This window comes from Grammomys surdaster, unplaced genomic scaffold (genome assembly GCF_004785775.1).
Source record: "Grammomys surdaster isolate TR1022 unplaced genomic scaffold, NIH_TR_1.0 348, whole genome shotgun sequence".
In the NCBI taxonomy this organism is placed as follows: Eukaryota; Metazoa; Chordata; class Mammalia; order Rodentia; family Muridae; genus Grammomys; species Grammomys surdaster.
Genome location: NW_021604767.1, coordinates 587,630 through 607,884, shown reverse-complemented (window position 1 = coordinate 607,884; position 20,255 = coordinate 587,630). Strand labels below are relative to the sequence as shown.

Below are 20,255 nucleotides of genomic sequence, written 5' to 3'. Positions count from 1 at the left end.
CACATGTGTGTGCCCATGTGCATGGAAGCCAGAGATCAGTGACTTTCTGTGGGGTCATTCCATGGGGTCTCTCACTTGTTCTGGATTAGGCTAGGTGGTCTGGCCAGCCAGCCCCCAGGGCTCCCTGTCTCCTCCCCACCTGGGCTGGGGTGCCAGGCTGGCCTTGTGCCACCAGACTGGTGTTCAATGAGGGTTTTGGGAATTGAACTCAAGTCCTCCTGCTTGTACGGTAAGCACTCTGCTGACTGACTGAGCCATCGCCCAGATCCTTGACAATTATTTTAAGCTCTTTCTCTCTTTTTCCCCCTTTCCCATGTCAGGGTTTCACTGTGGAGGTAGAACTCAAATTCACTGGAGTCCTGCCTCAACCTGCCCAGTGCGGATCACGTGTGTGTACACCACGACTGGTGCAGGAATGTTTTCCTTTTCAGAGTTTTAAATTTAAAGCCTTGTGGGAAGTTTGAGTTTATTTCAATCAAAAACTTGATATGTGAAGAGTTTCTGCACACACTAGAAAACTACTCTACCATTGAACTAGATCCTTAAAGCCTTTCTACATTCTCTTTTGGGGTGGGGTCTCACTAACTTGCCAATCTGGGCTTGAGTTTGGTCTTTAGTCCAGGCAGGCATTGAATTTGTGATTCTCTTACCATAGCCACACCGTTTTGTATTTTGTAACGGATAAGATTATAAGTCTGTCCTTTTATACACAGTTCTCTCTCTCTCTCTCTCTTCCTTTCTTTTCTACCTTTTAATTTTTTATCAAACTTATATATTCGAGGAAAGCCAATTAATTCCATGAAACATATAATCCAAAAAAGAAGAAGAAGAAGAAAAGAAAATGAAAAAGAAAAACCAAGTCGGGCGGTGGTGGCGCATGCCTTTAATCCCAGCACTTGGGAGGCAGAGGCAGGCCGATTTCTGAGTTCAAGAGTTCGAGGCTAGCCTGGTCTACAGACTGAGTTTTAGGACAGCCAGGGCTACACAGAGAAACCCTGTCTCGAAAAAGAAAAAAGAAAAAAGAAAAAAAGAAAAAAAAAAGAAAAACCAAAAACCTCAGTCTTCTTTCACATTTCCACTAAAGGTGAGCATGTCCAGCCTCTTGAGACGTGGGCCTTCAGTCTCTAAATAGCATACTTCTGTCACTTTTCTGATTTTCAGTTTTAGACATTGACAATGCTTTAGATCACTTGCACCCCTTTCTAGCCAGCCATGCACCCCAATTCCCAGTACAACTCTATCATAATTTAAGCTAGACCAATATTCAGAAGCAGAACCATGTGTTATAATCAAACAAAAGAAGAAGAAAATGAAAAAGAAAAACCATGATTACGTTCTAGAACTCACGATCTGTCCCACTCTGGATAGTCAGTTAACTTCTATTCCTTGCCGTTCTATTCTTGCTGGCTTGATTTTCTTTCCAGGCATGCAACTCCAGATTGTCTTAATCTATTCTCAGATTGTGAGCCATCCAGAATTCCATTAGCTTAGTCTTTCTGAACAAGCCTACGACCTCTCTCCTCTCCTGGAAGACAGATTTTTTTTTTTCAAGCAAGTCCCCCAGGACCATTTTAGACAATCCCTCTGTCGTGATACTTGGTAAAGTTTTACTGTGCAAGCATGAAGGCATGACTGCAGGTCCCAAGCACCTGCATGGAAACCCAGGTGTGTCAGCATGGGTCTCTAATCCCTACACTGGACAGGCAGATGCTGGCCAGTCAGTCTACCTGAATGACTCCAGGTTTGGTGAGAAACCCTGTCTCAAAAAAAAGTAAGATAGGAAGAGATCAAAGAAGCTATCCAGTGTTGGCCATTGGCTTCCACACATGAACATATGCATTCATATACAAACATGCACATAGATGTGTAACACATAAATAATAAAAGAATATAAATGAAAGCTAAACCAAAGGCTTTATAAACACTATGTCATGAGGTTATCAGGCCTCAGACTAGCTTATACAACTTGTGATTCCTTCTTAGTCTCTGAAATGTGTGGAACCGGAGTAGCTAACCACCTTGAGATTCTTGAACATAAAACCACATGAGAACATTCTCTTCCTTTCTAGAATTTTCTTTCCTTTTCCAGGTCTGCCGCATCATTTTATTTAGCTTCACTGTTGATGGTGGAATGAACCCTGTGACTTTCTCGATGACCCTGTGGGATGTCTCTGTCCAGAGGAAACCTCATAGAACCCTCTGTTTCACCAGAGAAATGTTCTCCATGTTAGAGTTCCAGAGTTGGTCAATGCTTCTAAAGGTGTTTGCTGAGTGTTCATGACTTGCTAGGATCAACGGTATCTGGAAGGAGATGTTTTAATTTTTTTTTTTTATCGAGGGCTATTTTATAGTCGTGACATGTATTTTAATAAATGGTTAGTTTATTTAGATTATGGGAAATGCTTATCTTTTATAACAAATAATTCTGAGGTTTTATATTCTTACAAAGAGTTAAACAGGAAAAAAGATATTTTAGAATATTAAGAAAAGGGGACTAGTGAGATGGCTCAGTAGTTAAGAGCACTGACTGCTCTTTCGGAGGTCATGAGTGCAGATCCCAGCAACCACATGGTGGCTCACAACCACCTGTAATGAGATCTGATGCCCTCAAATGGGTGTCTGAAGACAGCTACAGTGTACTTACATATAATAAATAAACAAAAAAACCTTTGGGCTGGAGCAGGCAGGGGCCTGGAGCAAGTGGGGCCGGAGCAAGAGGGAGAAGAGAAAGGGGGAAAAAATGTGTGTGTGTGTGTGTGTGTGTGTGTGTGTATGTATGTATGTACACACATACATATATATGTGAATATTAAGAAAGAAATTATAAAAAAAAGAAAGAAAAGTTATTTAAAAACCTCACATAGGGCTAGCAGGATGGCTCAGTCAGTATAGTAGTCGCTAGGAAAGTCTGGTGACTGAGTTCAATCCCTGAGACCCTCAAAGGTGAAAGGTAAGAGCTGACTCCACAAGATTGTCCTCTGACCTGCAGCTATGTGCCATAGCACACATGACCCCTTTTCCATTAAAAATGTTTAAACTTCAATAATATAATGACCCATAATAGGTGTTAAGGTCACTTATGGCCACAGATGAAATAGAACAAAAGCTGTTAATAGCACCCTGGCAAATGCGTGGTTGACACACATGGTTACTGGATCTGCATTAGTTATTTGAGCTAACTAAGGTCCTATGAATCTCAGGAACTGGTGAAAGCAGGTAACAAAGACAGAGTATTTACTCTTGCATGTGTGAAAGCTCTTTGTGGGCTGTCCCACTGAGTCTGCTCTAAGTGGGAGAAGGTAGCTTGCAAGGAAAGGTGATGTCAGCAGGCTCAGAAAGCAGCAGCCGCTGAGGAATTGCATCCCTTTCTTTACAGTCACCCTGTCTTCCTGCTGGGATGCTGGAGCCTGAGCAATCTCCAGCGAGGGCCAACGGGGCCAGAGGTGGAATCAGAACATGACCTTACATAACAGCCAGGGCTGAACCCTTGGCCACTCATAATTTGATAAGTAGATGTGGAATTCTAAGTAGACTCCAGGCTCCGAGAAGAATTATCCTGTTGTCTTACCATTTGGAAAGATGAGTCCTGACAGTTTTTAGAGACTAAGTTGAACCCCCACTAATTTGGGTTCTTTTAGTTTGATGGCACGAAGCAACTCTGCCACGGTCGCTGCTGACACTGTGCATGAGGTAGATCCAAGCCAGTGGGAAAGTTGCACTGAGCCTGCAGGCTGCACCTTATTTGGAGTCAGCTGAACAATAAATAGACTTGAGCTACACTCAAAACTATCTACTTCCATCAAAACTGGCTCTTCAAGTTCTCCTGACCACTTATCAGACTGAACCCTGGCCACAGTGAAAGCTACCAGGTATCTGTGTACTGTCCCCAGCTCACAGCTCCTGGCTCTCGTGCAGGGCTGGGACCTGAAGCAGCTCCCCAGATCCAGTAGAGCATGCGGCATTGTGAAGCAGCTCCCTGGCACCCATGCAGCATGGGCCCCATGAAGCAGCTCTTTAAGCCTTACTGTCTCCTTGCTGTGACTAACTACAGTCTTCAAAAAGATATGTATCCTTGCTGGGCAGTGGTGGCGCACGCCTTTAATCCCAGCACTTGGGAGGCAGAGGCAGGCGGATTTCTGAGTTTGAGGCCAGCCTGATCTACAGTGTGAGTTCCAGGACAGCCAGGGCTACACAAAGAAACCCTGTCTCGAAAAACCAAAAAAAAAAAGACATGTGTCCTTTTTGAAAAACTAAATGTGTGTATTTTTATATGAAATTTTAGATAAAATATGAATAGAATATCACAAATGTAATGTGTAGTCTAAATATATACCTTAAACCATGATTAATAGTATCATGATCATTAGGGGAGTTATTTGGAGTATTGCTTATATTTTCATTTCAAATTATAACAAAATTTTTAAATATATGAGAATTAAGTTTCCAAAAAATTATGACTTTTCCTGTCAGCTTCTTAATTTGGGATTAAAGAAGAGTACACTAGGGGTCACAGAACACTCCAAAGAGAGGTGTATCAGTGAGTGTCATGACAATAAAGCACCCCCAGATAGCTGTTAGTCATCTCTTACGGTTGAGACAGTAACTTGAGTTGATCTATATAAGCTTTCCACAGTAAGCCAGCTCTGGATAGATTTCCCCAAGTCCTGTCCAGGCTCAGTCATTCAGCCACTCTGTTTGTGTGGTTCCCATTCTCAGAAGGCTAGCTCCACTTTCCTCACAAGTACCCAATAGTAAGAGGGGAACACACACACACACATGCTGAGTCCATTTTTGTTGTTGTTTGTGTATACAGTTGCAGGGCTGACCACTTCTTCCTCTCCCAGAATCCTTAGTTGCTCATAGGTCTTTGTCTGGGGACTGCAAGACGTCAAACTTTCCCCTTTCCATGTTAGCATGTCTGTTGATTTTACCATTGTTCTGGTCTTGTTTATATGGCCATACCCAGGAGAGACTTTCACAGCAAACACTTTTATCATTTCTTGTAGCTCTAACTTTTATAATTATACTCCATTTCGGTGAACGGTCTTTAAACTCCCATCTTGTGCTTTGAATGAACCATAAGAGAGTGTTAAATACATATTTGACAAATGTACTTTAAAAAATGTGCTTTTTATTTTCTTTCTTTTAATTACCTTGAAAGCAGTGAGAAAATATTTCAAGCCTATAATGTTTAAAAGATAAAAGAATACTTCCAGGGGGCTGGAGAGATGGTTCAGTGGTTAGGAGCGCTCACTGCTCTTCCAAAGATCCTGAGTTCAATTCCCAGCAACCACATGGTGGCTCACAACCATCTGTAATGCCCTTTTCTGGTGTGTCTGAAGATAGACAGTGTACTCACATACATTAAAAAAATAGATAAATCTGAAAGAAGAAAGAAAGAAAGAGAGAGAGAGGGAGGGAAGGAGGGAGGGAGGGAGGGAGGGAGGGAGGGAAGGAAGAAAGGAAGAAAGGAAGGAAGGAAGGAAGGAAGGAAGGAAGGAAGGAAGGAAGAAAGAAAGAAAGAAAGAAAGAAAGAAAGAAAGAAAGAAAGAAAGAAACTGTAGAAAAGAACATTTTTTAAAAAAGAAAAGAATACTTCCTTGCTGGGTAGTGGTGGCACACATCTTTAATCTCAGCACTTGGGAAGCAGAGGCAAGTGGATCTCAGAATTTGAGGCCAGCCTGGTCTACAGAGTGAGTTCCAGAGCAGCCTGAGCTACACAGAGAAACCCTGTCTCTGGGGGTGGGGTAGGGATGGGAGAGAAGGTAGAGGACATGGGACTTTCCCTCGGTTTGATATGTTTTTAAGATTGAGAAACAGACCAGAGCACCACGGATTACTCCGTTGAGTGAAGTGATCATTCATGGATTTGAGTCAGCCTTTGAGGGAAAGAGCCTTTGTTGTTTTTTTAAGGGTGTGTTCTTATGGGTGAGCTGGAAAACAACCTTGAAGCTTCTGTGACATAGTGGAATGTCCTGTTCCCAGCCAGATGACTGTGGTATGGGGGTGGCTGAGCAGGAGGGGCTGCAGCAAGTAGTTGAGCAAGGTCTGTACGGGGTGATCACAGCTGAGCTGTCTGTGACCTCAAGTGTGTGGTGTGTGGGCAGGGCTGCAAGCTCAGCTCGACAGGCAGGGTACTCTGTGTGGTTGCATCCACCCGAGGAGGGGTGCTTTAGGAGCTTCTCCCAGGGTCTCCTATGGACTAGCAAAGGACCTTTTCCTCTGTAGCAGTCATTTCCTTCTATTTGTTTAAATTTGCTATAAAACTGAGGCCAACAGCTATATATTACAAAACCTGAACAAGAGCTCTGTTACTATACAAAAGTGATCATTTATAGTCTCTTGGAGACAAGATGCTTTCTGTTTCATCAACAGCTGGATGCTACATATAATTCAAGCTTCTGTGTCTAAACATGTAGTTGACATTCATATGGAAAGAAAATCACTAAACTCTCTGTGTGTACGTGAGATCAGAATGAAGTGTGGACTGCTACCCTGTTTTGCAATTCACCTCTGCAGCAAACCCCTCATGATTCCGCCTCTACCTCCTTCAGATCCACATACTGCATATCTGTGTCTGAGTTTTCTCACTATAAGTCGAAGTACAAGTAACACCCTGTGAAACCAGGAAGGATTTGATTTATTGGTGTCAAGCAACATGTCCTTGATGTGTAAGTTGGTTTGTGAGGGGTGTCATGGTGAAGTATGATGGTATGAATGGATTTTAGGCCTGTCCAGTTTGTGGACCTCATTCAGCCAAAGGCAGCTATGAATGGAGGCCAAGGGGAAAACCACAACAGTTAAAATATTATGAGTCACTTTTGTTATTGGTGGTGGTGGCTTTGTTGTTGTTGTTTTGTTTGTTTGTTTGTTTGGGGCTTTTTTTGTGGCTTTTGTTTTACAGCCCAGTCAGTATGCAGCCCTCTGGTATAAATCTTGTGGAAGATAACATCATATCACAGTGAGAAAAGACTGGATACCCTGCACCAGACACATAACTCACAGTTCACGGACGTTGTAAATCCAATATAAGGGTTTTGTCAGGTTTGGTGGTTTGAATGAGATGCTCCCCAATGTCTTGAATATTCTGTTTGAATATTCGGTCCCCAATTAATGGCGCTGTTTGGGAGGTTTAAGAAGTGTGGCCTTGCTGGAGGAAGACTGTCGCTAGAGATGGGCTTTGAGAGTTTAAAGTCTCATACCATGTTGAGTCTGCTTTCTCAGTTTTGTACTCCTGTTCTCTACTCGAGCCCTGGGCCTTCCGCTCCTGCCGCCATGCCTGCTGCTTCCCTGCTGTGGTCGGCTCTCATCCCTCAGTAACCATGAAGCCGTGTAATCTATTTCTTCTGTAAGTCTGCTTGGTCAGGGTGTTTTATCACAGCAATAGAAAAACGACTAAGTTAGCAAGGGTTGTTTCTTCCTGGGTCTGTTTCTTTGGCTTACGGATTAACTCTGTCTTCTCTTAGCCTTTCTCTGTGTGTATAGAATGTCTCCCATTGGATTCCTTATCAGCCACATTGCATTAAGATCCATCCCCAAAGACTTCATTGTAACTTAATTACTCCATTACCAGCTCCAAATGCAGATACATTCTGACATTCTAGAGTCAGAACCTTCACATATAAATTTGGGCTGAGGCACAGTAAAGGTGAAGTAACCGACATGAGACAGTTACTATCAACTACTCTGATTAAGCCAATTCAAGCTCTGAGTCCTTTTTACTGAGGGCCAGACCAGGAGTGTGTGCTTGTGACTCTGAAAAGTCTCCTGTTGCTCAAACCGAAGCACACAGAGTTTTTAGAAGCCAAAACCACAAAGGCCACAGTTTATCTCAAAGTTAGATGAGGGTCAGAGCAGCCTTGAAACATACATTTCTAGCAAAGCATAGTAATTATTTTAGACAAAACATGCCAATTATGTTTTTACTTATCCATTTTCTAGTTATTTTACTTTCTTTTCTAGTTTTCTAGTTTACTTTAATTATTTTGGTTAATAATTCTGGAGCACGCCAAGGCTGTGAAAATATCAAATGTGTTGCCAAGGCAGACATGACTGTTGTGGGGAGGGGTGGAGGGCTGAGAACTGTCTAAGCCAGTAGTTCTCAACCTGTGGCTTGCAACCCTTTCACAGGGATGGCCTAAGACCATCTGTGTATCAGGTATTTATAGTACGATTCACAACAGTAGCAAAATTACAGTTGTTAAGCAACAAAAATAATTTTATGGTCGGGGGTCATCACAACACGAGGCACTGTATTAAAGGGTTGCAGTATCTGGAACATATAGAAACTCTTCTATACACAAAGTGGGGTTAGGACAAGATGGCATTACCTTTGTCATTTCAAAGGGACCTAATTTATAACGATTAACCATTTTCTTCTTGTTGCTATAAGGTAAATGTACAGGAAGCCTTTTCTTTATAAGCATTTATTGCTGCACATTGTGCTTATGAAACATTTCCTTAGGGACAAGCAGAGACAGTAACTCTCCTGGCTGTTCTCTGTAACATCTGGTATGTTAGTCTTGTAGTTACCATCCTTAGGGACAAGCGGAGACAATGACTCTCCTGGCTGTTCTCTGTAACATCTGGTATGTTAGTCTTGTAGTTACCATCCTTAGGGACAAGCGAAGACAGTGACTCTCCTGGCTGTTCTCTGGTATGTTAGTTTTGTAGTTACCATCCTCATTCATTGATCCTGAGTCCTGCTTCCTAATATGAGAGAAAACGTGTGTGTGCAAGCATGTGTGTGGTGCACTGTGTGAGGTATTCTCATGCGCTCGTGTGTGTGTGTGTGTGTGTGTGCACCTGTGCGCATAGATGTTGGTACACATGTATATGCATGAATGTGTAGGTTAGAAGTTATCATTAGATATCTTCCAAATTTTTTCTCTACCTTAGTTTTTGAGTAAAATTCTCACTAAATTTTGTGCTAAATAATTTGGCTCCAGGGATTCACATGACTCTCCTGCCCCACAGCCATGACTACAGATTTGCATCACAGCACCCAGATTTTTACATGGGTGCTGGGGAATTTCAACTCAGGTCCTCATGCTTAGGTGGTAAATACTTTACCAACTGAGCCATGTCTAGAAAATAGCAAGATTTTATGGGCCAAATCCAACAGTAGGATCCAGGTCCCAGTGTCTCACATATTTAGCTAATAGAGTCATACCATCCTTCATTCTGAATCCTGTTAGATAACTTATTAATGTACCTCAAGGTCCCACGTGACTGTGAAGCCAATGACCATTCCATTTTGAATGCCATGTTGTTAGTGTCTGCCTTAACTGTTCACCTGAAAGTGAAGAGATTCTAGTAAGTCCCTACCATCCTTGCTTACACTACCTTTAGGGCTTCCTGGATTGTTCCCATGACTTACTAGACTGGAGATGAGTTCTCAACTGATCTTCATTTCATACACAGCCTCTCTCCTTCCTCGGAAGTCACCATCTTTCTGGTAGAGGAAGAGGCCAAGAGCTGTCCTTTTCCTTCACTGTGATGTCTTGGCCCTGTAGTCTCTCTTCAGACTGTGGAGCCATAAGGTTCTCTAGAACTTTGAGACTTTCATGATCACATTTCCATGAGAGGAATCTGAGGAATGGCTTACAAATTTGATTATACACTAGAAGCACTAGGAACTCATTCTGGACGCCTCGGTGCAGGCAGCTGCAGCACCGGAAACTCCCCGGGTGACCTCATTGTCTCCTTACGGCTGAAATCCTCTTAGGTGCCGCCATCTCGTTGCTTCTCTAGGTGCTCCCGCATGAAATATTATTGCTCAACAAAAGAAGGGTTAAGCAATCCCCTCCTTTCCCTCCTTCCTTCCAATCCTGTCTCTTATTGAGTGCTCAGGTGTTGTAGTAATTATTTAAAACGCCCTCTGGCTCAGGCCGAATATCTAAGCTGCAGCGGCTCTGCCTAGCCCAGCTGCCATGTTTCTTGGGAGGCCATATGTGCGCCGCAGCTAGAAATGGCCAACTAGAAACACCAGCCCTGCCACCCACGAGACGTCAGCGTGGGAGATGGCTCAATCTCCCACACTGTCTCTGCAAGGCCGGGCATTGCCTAGACCATCCCGCCATCTACGTGGACCCAGTAGAAAGATGAGACTCTAATGCTTAAAGATTAATCAAAGGCTTGTATATTTGGTAATGATCAGTAACAAGATACCCATACAATCAGAAGTGTGACCCAATACCTAACGTAGATATATCAACTACCTTTGATTGTACAGACACATGAACATCCGCCTCCATCTCCTCCCCCCCTTCTCCTCTTTTGTCTCCTAGCTCCTTCTCTTCCTTTTTCCTCCTCTCCCAACTCCTCCTCTTCCTCTCCTTACTCCTCCCACCTTAGCTCCTCCTACACTGAGGCCATATCACGTGTGTGAGTAAAAGGAAAGTTAGAAGCAGACTTCTGATAGTTAGAAAACGTCTCTGGAATTTCCCACCTGACATCAGGTGAATTCAAATAGAAGTTAACTCAGCAACTCTATGAACAGTTTGCCAGTGTTCATACGCTACTCTTTGCTACCCTGAAGCTCAGATCAGTTGAGTTGTCTGATTTGTTTTTATCAGTTCCTATAGTTTTCTCTTTTAGGATCACATATCAACCTATTGAATACAAAGCTTATTTTGATGCTCTCTCTTCTGTGCCCTCCTCCGCATTTTGATGTACCCTCAGCAAAGATGTCTATTTCTAATATTTTGGAAGGAATGGAAACCTCTTGGTTGACACACAGCTTCTATTGTAATTTTTCTGCTGCTGACGGGTAGGAGAACTTCTGATGGGTGAAACTTACCCATCCAGGCCTGGTACTTCCTGTGCTGTCAGGAAGGTACTGGGAAAGCTCCCTTAAAACACCTACCTGCAGGTCTGAACATTCCCTCTGCCCTTCTCTGTACAGTTTAGAGACTTATGCCTTCAAATGATCTTAGGTCTTTACTAATGGAGGACCTATGGTGTCAGATTGTTAGATCCTAGAAAACAAATGACTCCTTGAATGTTTTCTGAAACCATCTTCTAGGTGCTTTGGACCCTGCTTTGCTGAGAATGAGGTGGTCTTCACACACAGCCCCTTTACAGCTTTGGGGAAGCAGTAGAGAGCGTAGAACCCATCTACAGGCAGAGTCCTAGAAACCCGGTACGTGCAATTCTTTCCATTTGTCAATAATCACCTTCCAATCAAAGTGTTTCGCAAGGCTTGGCCAAGACAAAAGGAAAACATCTATCCTCCATTTTTACTGTGTTTATCAAAATGCATCTATTTAGATTATCTGGGAGAAGAGAACCTAGTGATTATATGTAGATGATAATAACATCAATTATAAAATCTGTATGGATCTCACAGAATTATGGAAAGCGCATAGCAAAAGCAAGTATTAGCGACAGTTGCGTGTTATCCCAGAACTCAAGGAAAATCACTGTTAACAACATTTTGGTGCATCTTACTCAAGTCTGATTCAGACAGTCGTGTGAGGCTGCTGCAATTCTTGCTCTCTAGCTATCCTTTCCACCTGAGAGAGCATGCTGCTTTTCATCTCATTGGATGGCCTTCTAGACGCTGTGACCTTGGTAGCTTTTTTTGTATTGAAGTCATTTCTGGATATCTGCAGAGATTATGTGGTGGTGAAACTGTACATGCCTCAGAGGCTCCGTGCATCTTCTCCTGGATCCTTAGACTAAATGTGTACTTGAAAAGCTTTCGATGTGTATTGATGAGCTGTCCTCTGGGAAGCTCCTATCAGTGGTCCCCCGTCCCAGCATTTCCTTTAGGAGTTTCAGAATCCTACCCATTTGCAAAAGTATTACTTTTAACTGTTTCCTACGATTTTGGTGGGAGGAAAAGGAAAAGGACTGAAGAGGTGGCTCAGTGGTTAAGACCATGTACAGCTCCTGCAGAGAACCAGGTTTCAGTACCCGGCACCCGGACTGCATGGCTCACGACTGCCTGTAACTCTAGCTCAAGGAGATTTGACACCACTGGATTCCTCAGACAAACATATATGCACAGAATTTAAAATAATTCGAATTTAAGAAGAAAAAGGAAAAAAAATCATTGACAGATTTTGCATTTTCTTGTTTCATCATAATTTATTTTATGATTATACATCTGCTATAGATAGTTTATTTTTAAAATTTTATATATATGAGTATACTGTCACTGTCTTCAGATGCACACCAGAAGAGGGCATCAGATCCCATTACAGATGGTTGTGAGCCACCATGTGGTTGCTGGGAATTGAACTCAGGACCTCTGGAAAGGCAGTCAGTGCTCTTAACCGCTGAGCCATCTCTCCAGCCCTGAAGATAGTTTTGCATATAATGCTTGAGTAGAGCTATTTCTCCTGTTTCAGAAACATAAATATTTAAGGAGACAGATGTATCTAACCTGATTTAAACTTAAAGCAATATGTACATGTATTGAAACATTACATGTACCTCGTTAGAATCAACAGTTTTATGTTTATGCATCAGTTAAAATTAATTTAAAATAAACAAAACTATAAGTATCTTAACTCATTATCTGCCTTTTAATTTCTTCTCAAGCCTCTCCCCAGGCTGGGTCTTTTTAATTCACAGTCAATTATTCGGCTAGGAGAATGACATTTGCTGTCACTGAGAAAGTCTGGTATTGATTTTGCTCGCCAAAGAGCAGAAATGGCATTTTAAGCAGGAGATTTTGCTATATTAAAAATGATCATTACAGAATAGAATTTCTACTTAGCTTATGTAAATAATAATCCTGGCAGCCAGGAGGTCATGGTCTTTTCCCTAACCATCAAACCAGAGATCCTTCGTCCATTGGTGCTACGGTACTTCATTAATTATTGAAACCTGAAAGAAACCTTTGAGATCACATTCATTGTAGAGCCTTTGCTACAGATTGTGTAGTGAGAACAGGCTCTTTCTAGCCAGAGAGTACCATGTTTAAGTACCATGTATAAGTTCCATGTATAAGTACCACATATAAGTACTATCTATAAGACCAAGCACGAGAACACACTAGTCTCAACTCCACATTTATTTGACTGAAAATGTGTGCATATAGGAAACATTGTAACCTTACAAAAGGATTGCATGATGGATAAATGAGATTATGTTATATTATTGCTGTTAAAACTACCTGTATGATTCAAATTTTCTGTATAAATGATTTTTAATTGTGAAAAATGCTAACAATGCTTATCATTAGAAAATGATACCGGGATAAAGAGTGAAAAAAAATCTCAGCCTTTTTCCCCCCAGTGGGGTTTGGTTGTGTTGCCCTAGCTGTGCTAGAACTCACAGGATCCGATGTTCATCCTGCCTTAGCCTCCCCAGCAGCTGGAACCACAGCTAAACACCTTTGCACCTGACTTCAGTGTCCAAATTTTGGTTTGTAACACTGTATTAGGGTTGCCTTTATTTTGTTGTTATTTTGCTTCAAACCATTTGTTTGTGTGCCTGTGTATTCGTGTGTGTGTGTGTGTGTGTGTGTTTGCGCTCTCTCGCTCAGGAGCCTGTGTGGGAGCATGCATGTATATGAGTCTATACATAGCTTCCTTAGTCACTCTCCACCTTTTTTTTTTTTTTTTTTTTTTTTGCGTTGGGGTCTGTCACTGAAGTTAGAGCTCCCTGATGGTGAGACTGGCCATCCAACAAACCCTGGGGGTCCTCCTGGGATTACTGGTGTTCCCTGACATATCTGGCTTATAATACAGGTGCTGGGGCGTCACACTCGGGTTCTCTGAGCCATCTCCCCAGCCCTTTAGAGCATCTATTTTATTCATTCGTTCATTTACTTATTTATTTTGAGACAGCATCTCACTATGTATCCCTGGCTAGTATGGAACTAACTATATAAACCGGGCTTGCCTCAAGTTCACAGAAATCTCCAATTTTTGCCTTTGGATCAAAGGCGTGTACCACCACACTCAGCTCTTGATTAAGGGTTTTTTTCCTTCATTTTTTGTTTGTTTTATGTGTGTGAGCGTGTGTGTGTGTGTGTGTGTGTGTCTGTCTGTCTGTCTGTATTTGGGCATGTGCACATGAGTGCAGTAGACCAAGAAGCCCAGAAGAAGGTATTGGATCACCTGGAGTTACAAGCACTTGTGAGTGCTCGCTGAGGCTAACACTCCCTGATTTGGTTAGACTGGCTGCTTGGTGCATCAGACATGAGTGCTCAGAACTAAACACAGGTCCTCAGCAAAAACAGAGCCCCTTCTTAAGTGCCCTAACCCTACGTCACGACATGACAACATTTTAAAGAGACAAATACCGAAAGCCAACTTAACCTTGTTTGTTTGTTTGTTTGTTTGTTTGTTTTTGAGACAGGGTCTCTTTGTGTAGCCCTGGCTGTATGGAACTCATTGTGTGGACCAGGCTGGCCTCCAACTTACTGAGCTCCACCTGCCTCTGCCTCTCTCATACTGGGATTAAAGGTATGGCCACCACATTGGCTAAATAAGTTGTTCTAAGTACAAGAGGGGATGTTTACTAGTTACAACTAGCCACAAAATAGAGAGTTTAGTGTCTTTCTCAAAGTCTTGCACCTTGTCTTTGTTGAAAAGTTTGCAAATCTTTGTTTTTTTTTTTCCCCCTTGTGTCTGTGGCCTAATTCATGATGGAGAAACAAAAAGCAAACAAAAGAAATTGTTTCCCAAAGCAATCTAAAAGTGTAAGTTGCTGATTGAATTGGGGGCGCCTGTGATATTGAACTGCAGACAGGTTGTGAAACATAACTAGGGTCTGAGTCATGGTATTTCTTTATTTTTAAGTAAAATGTCACGGAGCATTTTGCCGCTTTGATGCACGCATGGAAAAGGAGTTAAGAGCACTGGGCTCAGCAAGTTCCTTACTTTGAGCTTCAAGTCCTCTGAATGCACAGAACTGACTGTCATTAAAGGATCCTAACGGCTGTTTCTGTTGTAGGCAAAATGAAGGACCGGCTTGCAGAACTTCAGGAATTGTCCAGGAGCTATGACCAACAATTCCCAGATGGGAACGACGACTTTGACGCTCCCCACGAGGACATCGTGTTCGAGACCGACCACATCCTGGAGTCCTTGTACCGGGTCATCCAGGACATCCAAGATGAAAACCAGCTGCTTCTGATCGACGTGAGGCGCCTGGGGAGGCAGAACGTCCGCTTCCTCACGTCCATGAGGCGCCTCAGCAGCATTAAGCGCGACACCAATTCCATCGCCAAGGCCATCAAGACCCGGGGCGAAGGCATCCACCAGAAGCTGCGCTCCATGAAGGAGCTGAGCGAGCAGGCGGAGGCCCAGCATGGCGAGCACTCGGCGGTGGCGCGCATCTCACACGCACAGTACAGCGCGCTGGCCCGCGCCTTCCAGCAAGCCATGTATGAGTACAACCAGGCAGAGATGAAACAGCGCGACAACTGCAAGATCCGCATCCAGCGGCAGCTGGAGATCATGGGCAAGGATGTGTCGGGCGAGCAGATCGAGGACATGTTTGAGCAGGGCAAGTGGGACGTGTTCTCCGAGAACCTGCTGGCCGACGTGAAGGGCGCGCGGGCGGCGCTCAACGAGATCGAGAGCCGCCACCGCGAGCTCCTACGCCTCGAGGGTCGCATTCGCGACGTGCATGAGCTGTTCCTGCAGATGGCTGTGCTGGTGGAGAAACAGGCGGACACGCTGAACGTCATCGAGCTCAACGTGCAGAAGACTCTTGACTACACGGGTGAAGCCAAGGCGCAGGTGCGCAAGGCGGTGCAATACAAGAAGAAGAACCCCTGCAGGACCATCTGCTGCTTCTGTTGCCCCTGTGTCAACTAGCAGCTGGCTTGGGCCTCCACTGCATGTAGGATGCCAGCCAAAGCATCCTGTGCTGGGCCGAGGGAGAGGATCCCAATACCTTACAGAATTCAGAGCATAGAGAAAGTGGGGGTTGGGATGCAAGATTTGGAACCTGACACCTGCCTACAAGGGATGGTTGTTAGCATCCAATGGCTCCTTAATGTAGGCAGATTTCCACCGGCATTGTGTGATGTCATTATAAAATACATAGCACTCAGCATTACCGGGAGGAACTAATATCATTGCTAAGATTCATGTCTTGAAGTCTAAAGGAGGAAGCCAAGCGAAAGTATGCTAATAGTATGAGCACATTATCAAAAGTTACCTTCGTTTATCCTCTCTAGAAAGTTCCTAGGTGCTACACGATTTTGAGTGACATTCACTTCAGTATTCCTCACTTCTGTTCAATTTCAAGTAACTTTGACCTCGGGTAAGCTGGATGCCATTCACTTCCAATTATCTATGTTGTATGAGTCCTGCGTGAACACCTTTCCTTGAATCGCTCCCCCTACGCATTAACCCGCACTGGACACTGGTTCCTTAGCTTGCTCACGTTTTATAATGTCTACCAGTTTATATATGAATATTTTTTAAGCACCAAATATTGAACGGGCACTCAAGTTGAACTTTATATTGGTCACATTTTATGGATTTTTCACAGATAACATTTATTTAAAAATGTATCTTTGTACTTCATTTCATATGAATATGGGTGTAAATGTAAACTAATCTTCAGTCGCAAGTGTATATTAAAGGCTAATTGGATTGACTTTGTTTTTGGAAATTCTGTATATAAGCAACAAGAGCTTTTTTGGTACATGTCAGTGTTTGGTGGTCTCCAGGGTATTTCATTCCTGTCTGCACAATCCAGTTTGGGTCAAACTTTATTCTGAACAACTGTGTACTGTCATTAATAAAGATAAGCAAGAAAGATTGGAAACCTGTGAAACAGCTAGAGATAGTAAAGTGAGGGTCTTTGAAATAGTAATTTACCTTACTGAGAGCCAGTCCTTTCTCCATTAAAGCAGAGAGAAGTAAAGTAAAATCTTGATTTTTAAATAAGTTTAATAAACACGACATTATAACCATCTTTGTATTTACATCTTGACCCATTGAACCTCAATTGATTGTCTTTTTTGATTTTTGTTAAGCTTTCTCCCACCTGACTATAATGTCTGCATGGGACTCAAAACAAAGTTTTTACTGTCGTTTAGAAACTGCTGAGGTTTTAAAGATTTGCTTTCACTTGAAGATGTTCGAGACCATGTTCCAGACCGTAGTTACCATGCCTGTGTGTGTCTTCTGAATCCACCCCCTACTGCTGTGTTTTAACATGTGAGTGATTTCACTAGAAAGCCCTATATCCTGAGTTCATAAGAAGGAAGGTTCATAAGAAGAAGAAAGAAAAGCAGGAACTCTTTTGGGCCTGTTGATCTGCTCATGAGAGAGAAAAACCAGCCTTGTGCAGTTTTGCGCTTTTTTTTTTAAGATTTATTTATAATTATTTAATGTATATGAGTGCTCTATCTGCATGTACACCTGCATTCCAGCAGAGAGCATCAGATCCCATTACAGATGGTTGTGAGCCACCATGTGGCTGCTGGGAATTGAACTCAGGACCTCTAGAAGAGCAGACAGTGCTCTTAACCGCTGAGCCATCTCTCCAGTCCGCAGTTTTGCTTTTCACAGTTCAATATGAACTGTACGTGCAGAGCCCCGCCAGGTTTCTTTATCACATTTCTATGGGGATCTTCGGCTTTCACTAAGGGAGGGGGAAGTTCCCACATTGCTCTAGTAGCCTAGTTTTTATTGCAGAGAAGAGTCTGTGTGTAGAGACTAGCTATTTTCTGCAAGAAGGAACAGTCTGTAAATTTAACTTACATGAACTCTGGAAGAATTTTCTTTCTTTCTTCCTTCCTTCCTTTCTTTTTTTTAGAACCATTACAAAAATAAACAACTTTCTGTATCTGCATAATTGTTTTTCAAGACAGTCTCACTATATGGCCCCAGCTGACTTGGTACTCACTATATAGACCAGGCTGCTTTTAAACTCACAGGCATAGCCTCCTGTCTCAGCCTTCTGAGAGCTGAGATTAAGGCCCAGCCACAACACCAGGGTAGAACACTTTTGTCCTAAGTAATCCTAATGATGAATCTGTGGTAACTATTCTATCCTGCTTGCTTCTATTAGACTGTTATCCCATCCTGTTCTGTCCTGTCCTGTCCTGTCCTGTCCTGTCCTGTCCTGCTCAAGACATGAATCATAAGCTCCATGAAGAGTTCTGGAAAGTCATCCAGGCTGCAACACAGACCTCAGGGGAAAGCATCAGTTGCCTGGAACCTATAGTAGAAAGGAGCACTGTCTCCTGCAAATTGTACACACACACACACACACACACAAGGAATTTAAATATAGACTCTGAATATGAGAGAACACATGTGGTGTTTGTCTTGCTGAGTCTGGCTTATTTGGGGTTTGTTTGTTGTTTGTTTTTGACACAGGCTCTCTCTATGTGGCCCTGAATGTCCTCAAACTCACTATGTAGACCAGGCTGGCCTTAAACCCACAAAGATTTGCCTGCCTCTGTTTTCTGAGTTCTGGCCTGAGTCTGGCTTATTTCATTTAGCGTATCAATCTCTATCATCCGTTTTCATCCATTTTCCAAAAAAAGTTATGATTTTCATTTTCTTTACCACTGAATAAAACCCCACTGTGTATAGTGTCACATTTTATTTGTTTATGGACATCTAGGCTGGCTATTTTTCTGGCTATTGTGAACAGTAAAGCAACAAACACAGACATTCAGGTATCCATGCTCACTTAGAGTTTGTGTTCCACCGTGGTTTGGGTGGGGATGATGGTTCATCTTGGTTGTTGACTTGGCTGGATCCAGAACTAATAAAAAGACAAGCTGCTGCCACTCCTGTGAGGTGTTTTCTTGATCAGGTTAGTTAAAGTGGAAAGACAACTGTACATGTGGCAGCGCCTTCTGATAAAGCCCAGACAAAAGATGTAAGAAGGAAACTTTTGCCTGCTTGCCTTCACTCTTGCGTGCCAGTCCATCTACTCTGTTGCTGCTGCTGCTGTTGTTGTTGCTGCTGCTGCTGCTGCTGCTGCTGCTGCTGCTGCTGCTGCTGCTGCTACAGCTATTGTTACATTCCTTTGTTGGTACCATAACCCAGCTCCTTTGGGATGCCTATATAGACTTCCAGTGGCTCTCCAGGAGTACTCCAAGATTTCAGCACCAGACTGACAGACTGGAACTACTGAGACAGTCTTATGATCAAACAGCTACTGGATTCTCAGCCTTTCTGTCATAAAGCAGCCATGGTTGGATTACTCAGACCATGTCATGTAATCCAAGCTAAGAAATCCTCTATTCTATCAGTACACTGGATCATAAGGTAGTTCTATTTTCAATTGTTTTAGTTACATTAATGTTGATGTGAGCTGGTACAACTTGCCTCGCCGCCATCAGTGTATAAAGCATTGCTCCCACCCCTACATCCTTACAAGCTTCCGTTGGTTTTTGTTTTCTTCATCATAGGCATTCAGACAAGGGTGAGATAGACTATCAAAGTGGATTTACTTTTGTGTTTGCCTGGTGGCCAAGAGTGATAAATACTTCTTCAAATATTTACAGGTCATTTGTGTTTAATCTTGGAGAACTCCCTATTCAATTCCTTAGTCTGTTCTTTACTGTATAATTTAGAATTTTTATTTAATTTGGAATTTAATTTCTGCATTCCTGCTAACTCCATGTCTGATGTTCAGTTGGCAAATATAATTTTCTCCTTCTACAGGCTGACTCTTCACTCTGTTGACTTTTTTTTTCTTCACTTTGTGTACTTTTTAATTCATTGACAGATTAGTATGTGTATATAATGAATTTTATTCATTGTCCCTCACCATTACCCTCTTATTCTCCTCCTCCCAACAAGCCCTTTCTCTTTAAAGAAAAAAAAACTTATCTAAGGCACCACATGGGTGCTGAGAATTGAACCCAGGTCCTCTAGAAGAACAGCCAGTGCTCTTGACCACTGAGCCATCACTCTAGTCCCCACCAAACCCTTTCTTACTTCCATGTATTCTGTGTGTATGACTGAGTGCAAAGAGGCAGCCAGCATGAGCATGGGTGGGAGGATATTTATAGGATGGAACACGGGCAACTTGTCAATGACAAGAAAGAAAGAAAGAAAGAAAGAAAGAAAGAAAGAAAGAAAGAAAGAAAGAAAGAAAGAGAGAGAGAGAAAGCAGAAGAGAAAAGAGAAACCCCTTCCTTGGGATTGGAAGAATCAGAGAGGTCAGGGACACCATGAGAACATGTCCCACAGAACCAAGTGACTGGAACTCATGGGGACCTGCAGAGATCAGGGAGCCTGGAGGGGTCCAATCTCGGTTCTCTGAGTGTATGCTATGGCTGAGCAGCTTGGTGTTCTTGTGTGAATCCT

The 20,255-nt window shown here is 42.8% G+C and overlaps 1 protein-coding gene across 2 annotated transcripts in view; it reads left to right on the top strand.

The window, feature by feature from the left end:
• Positions 1–16,891, top strand: part of Stx11 (syntaxin 11) — a 30,785-nt gene extending 13,894 nt beyond the window's left edge. The window contains exons 2-3 of one of the 2 annotated variants that reach the window (XM_028779223.1): positions 11,027–11,143; positions 14,914–16,891. In XM_028779223.1, coding sequence (XP_028635056.1) covers positions 14,919–15,782 — 864 coding nt within the window. In that variant the 5' untranslated portion in view covers positions 11,027–11,143; positions 14,914–14,918 and the 3' untranslated portion in view covers positions 15,783–16,891. The remainder of the gene's footprint in view (positions 1–11,026; positions 11,144–14,913) is intronic. The other variant, XM_028779224.1, reaches the window with a different exon arrangement.
• The last annotated feature ends 3,364 nt before the right edge of the window (positions 16,892–20,255 follow it).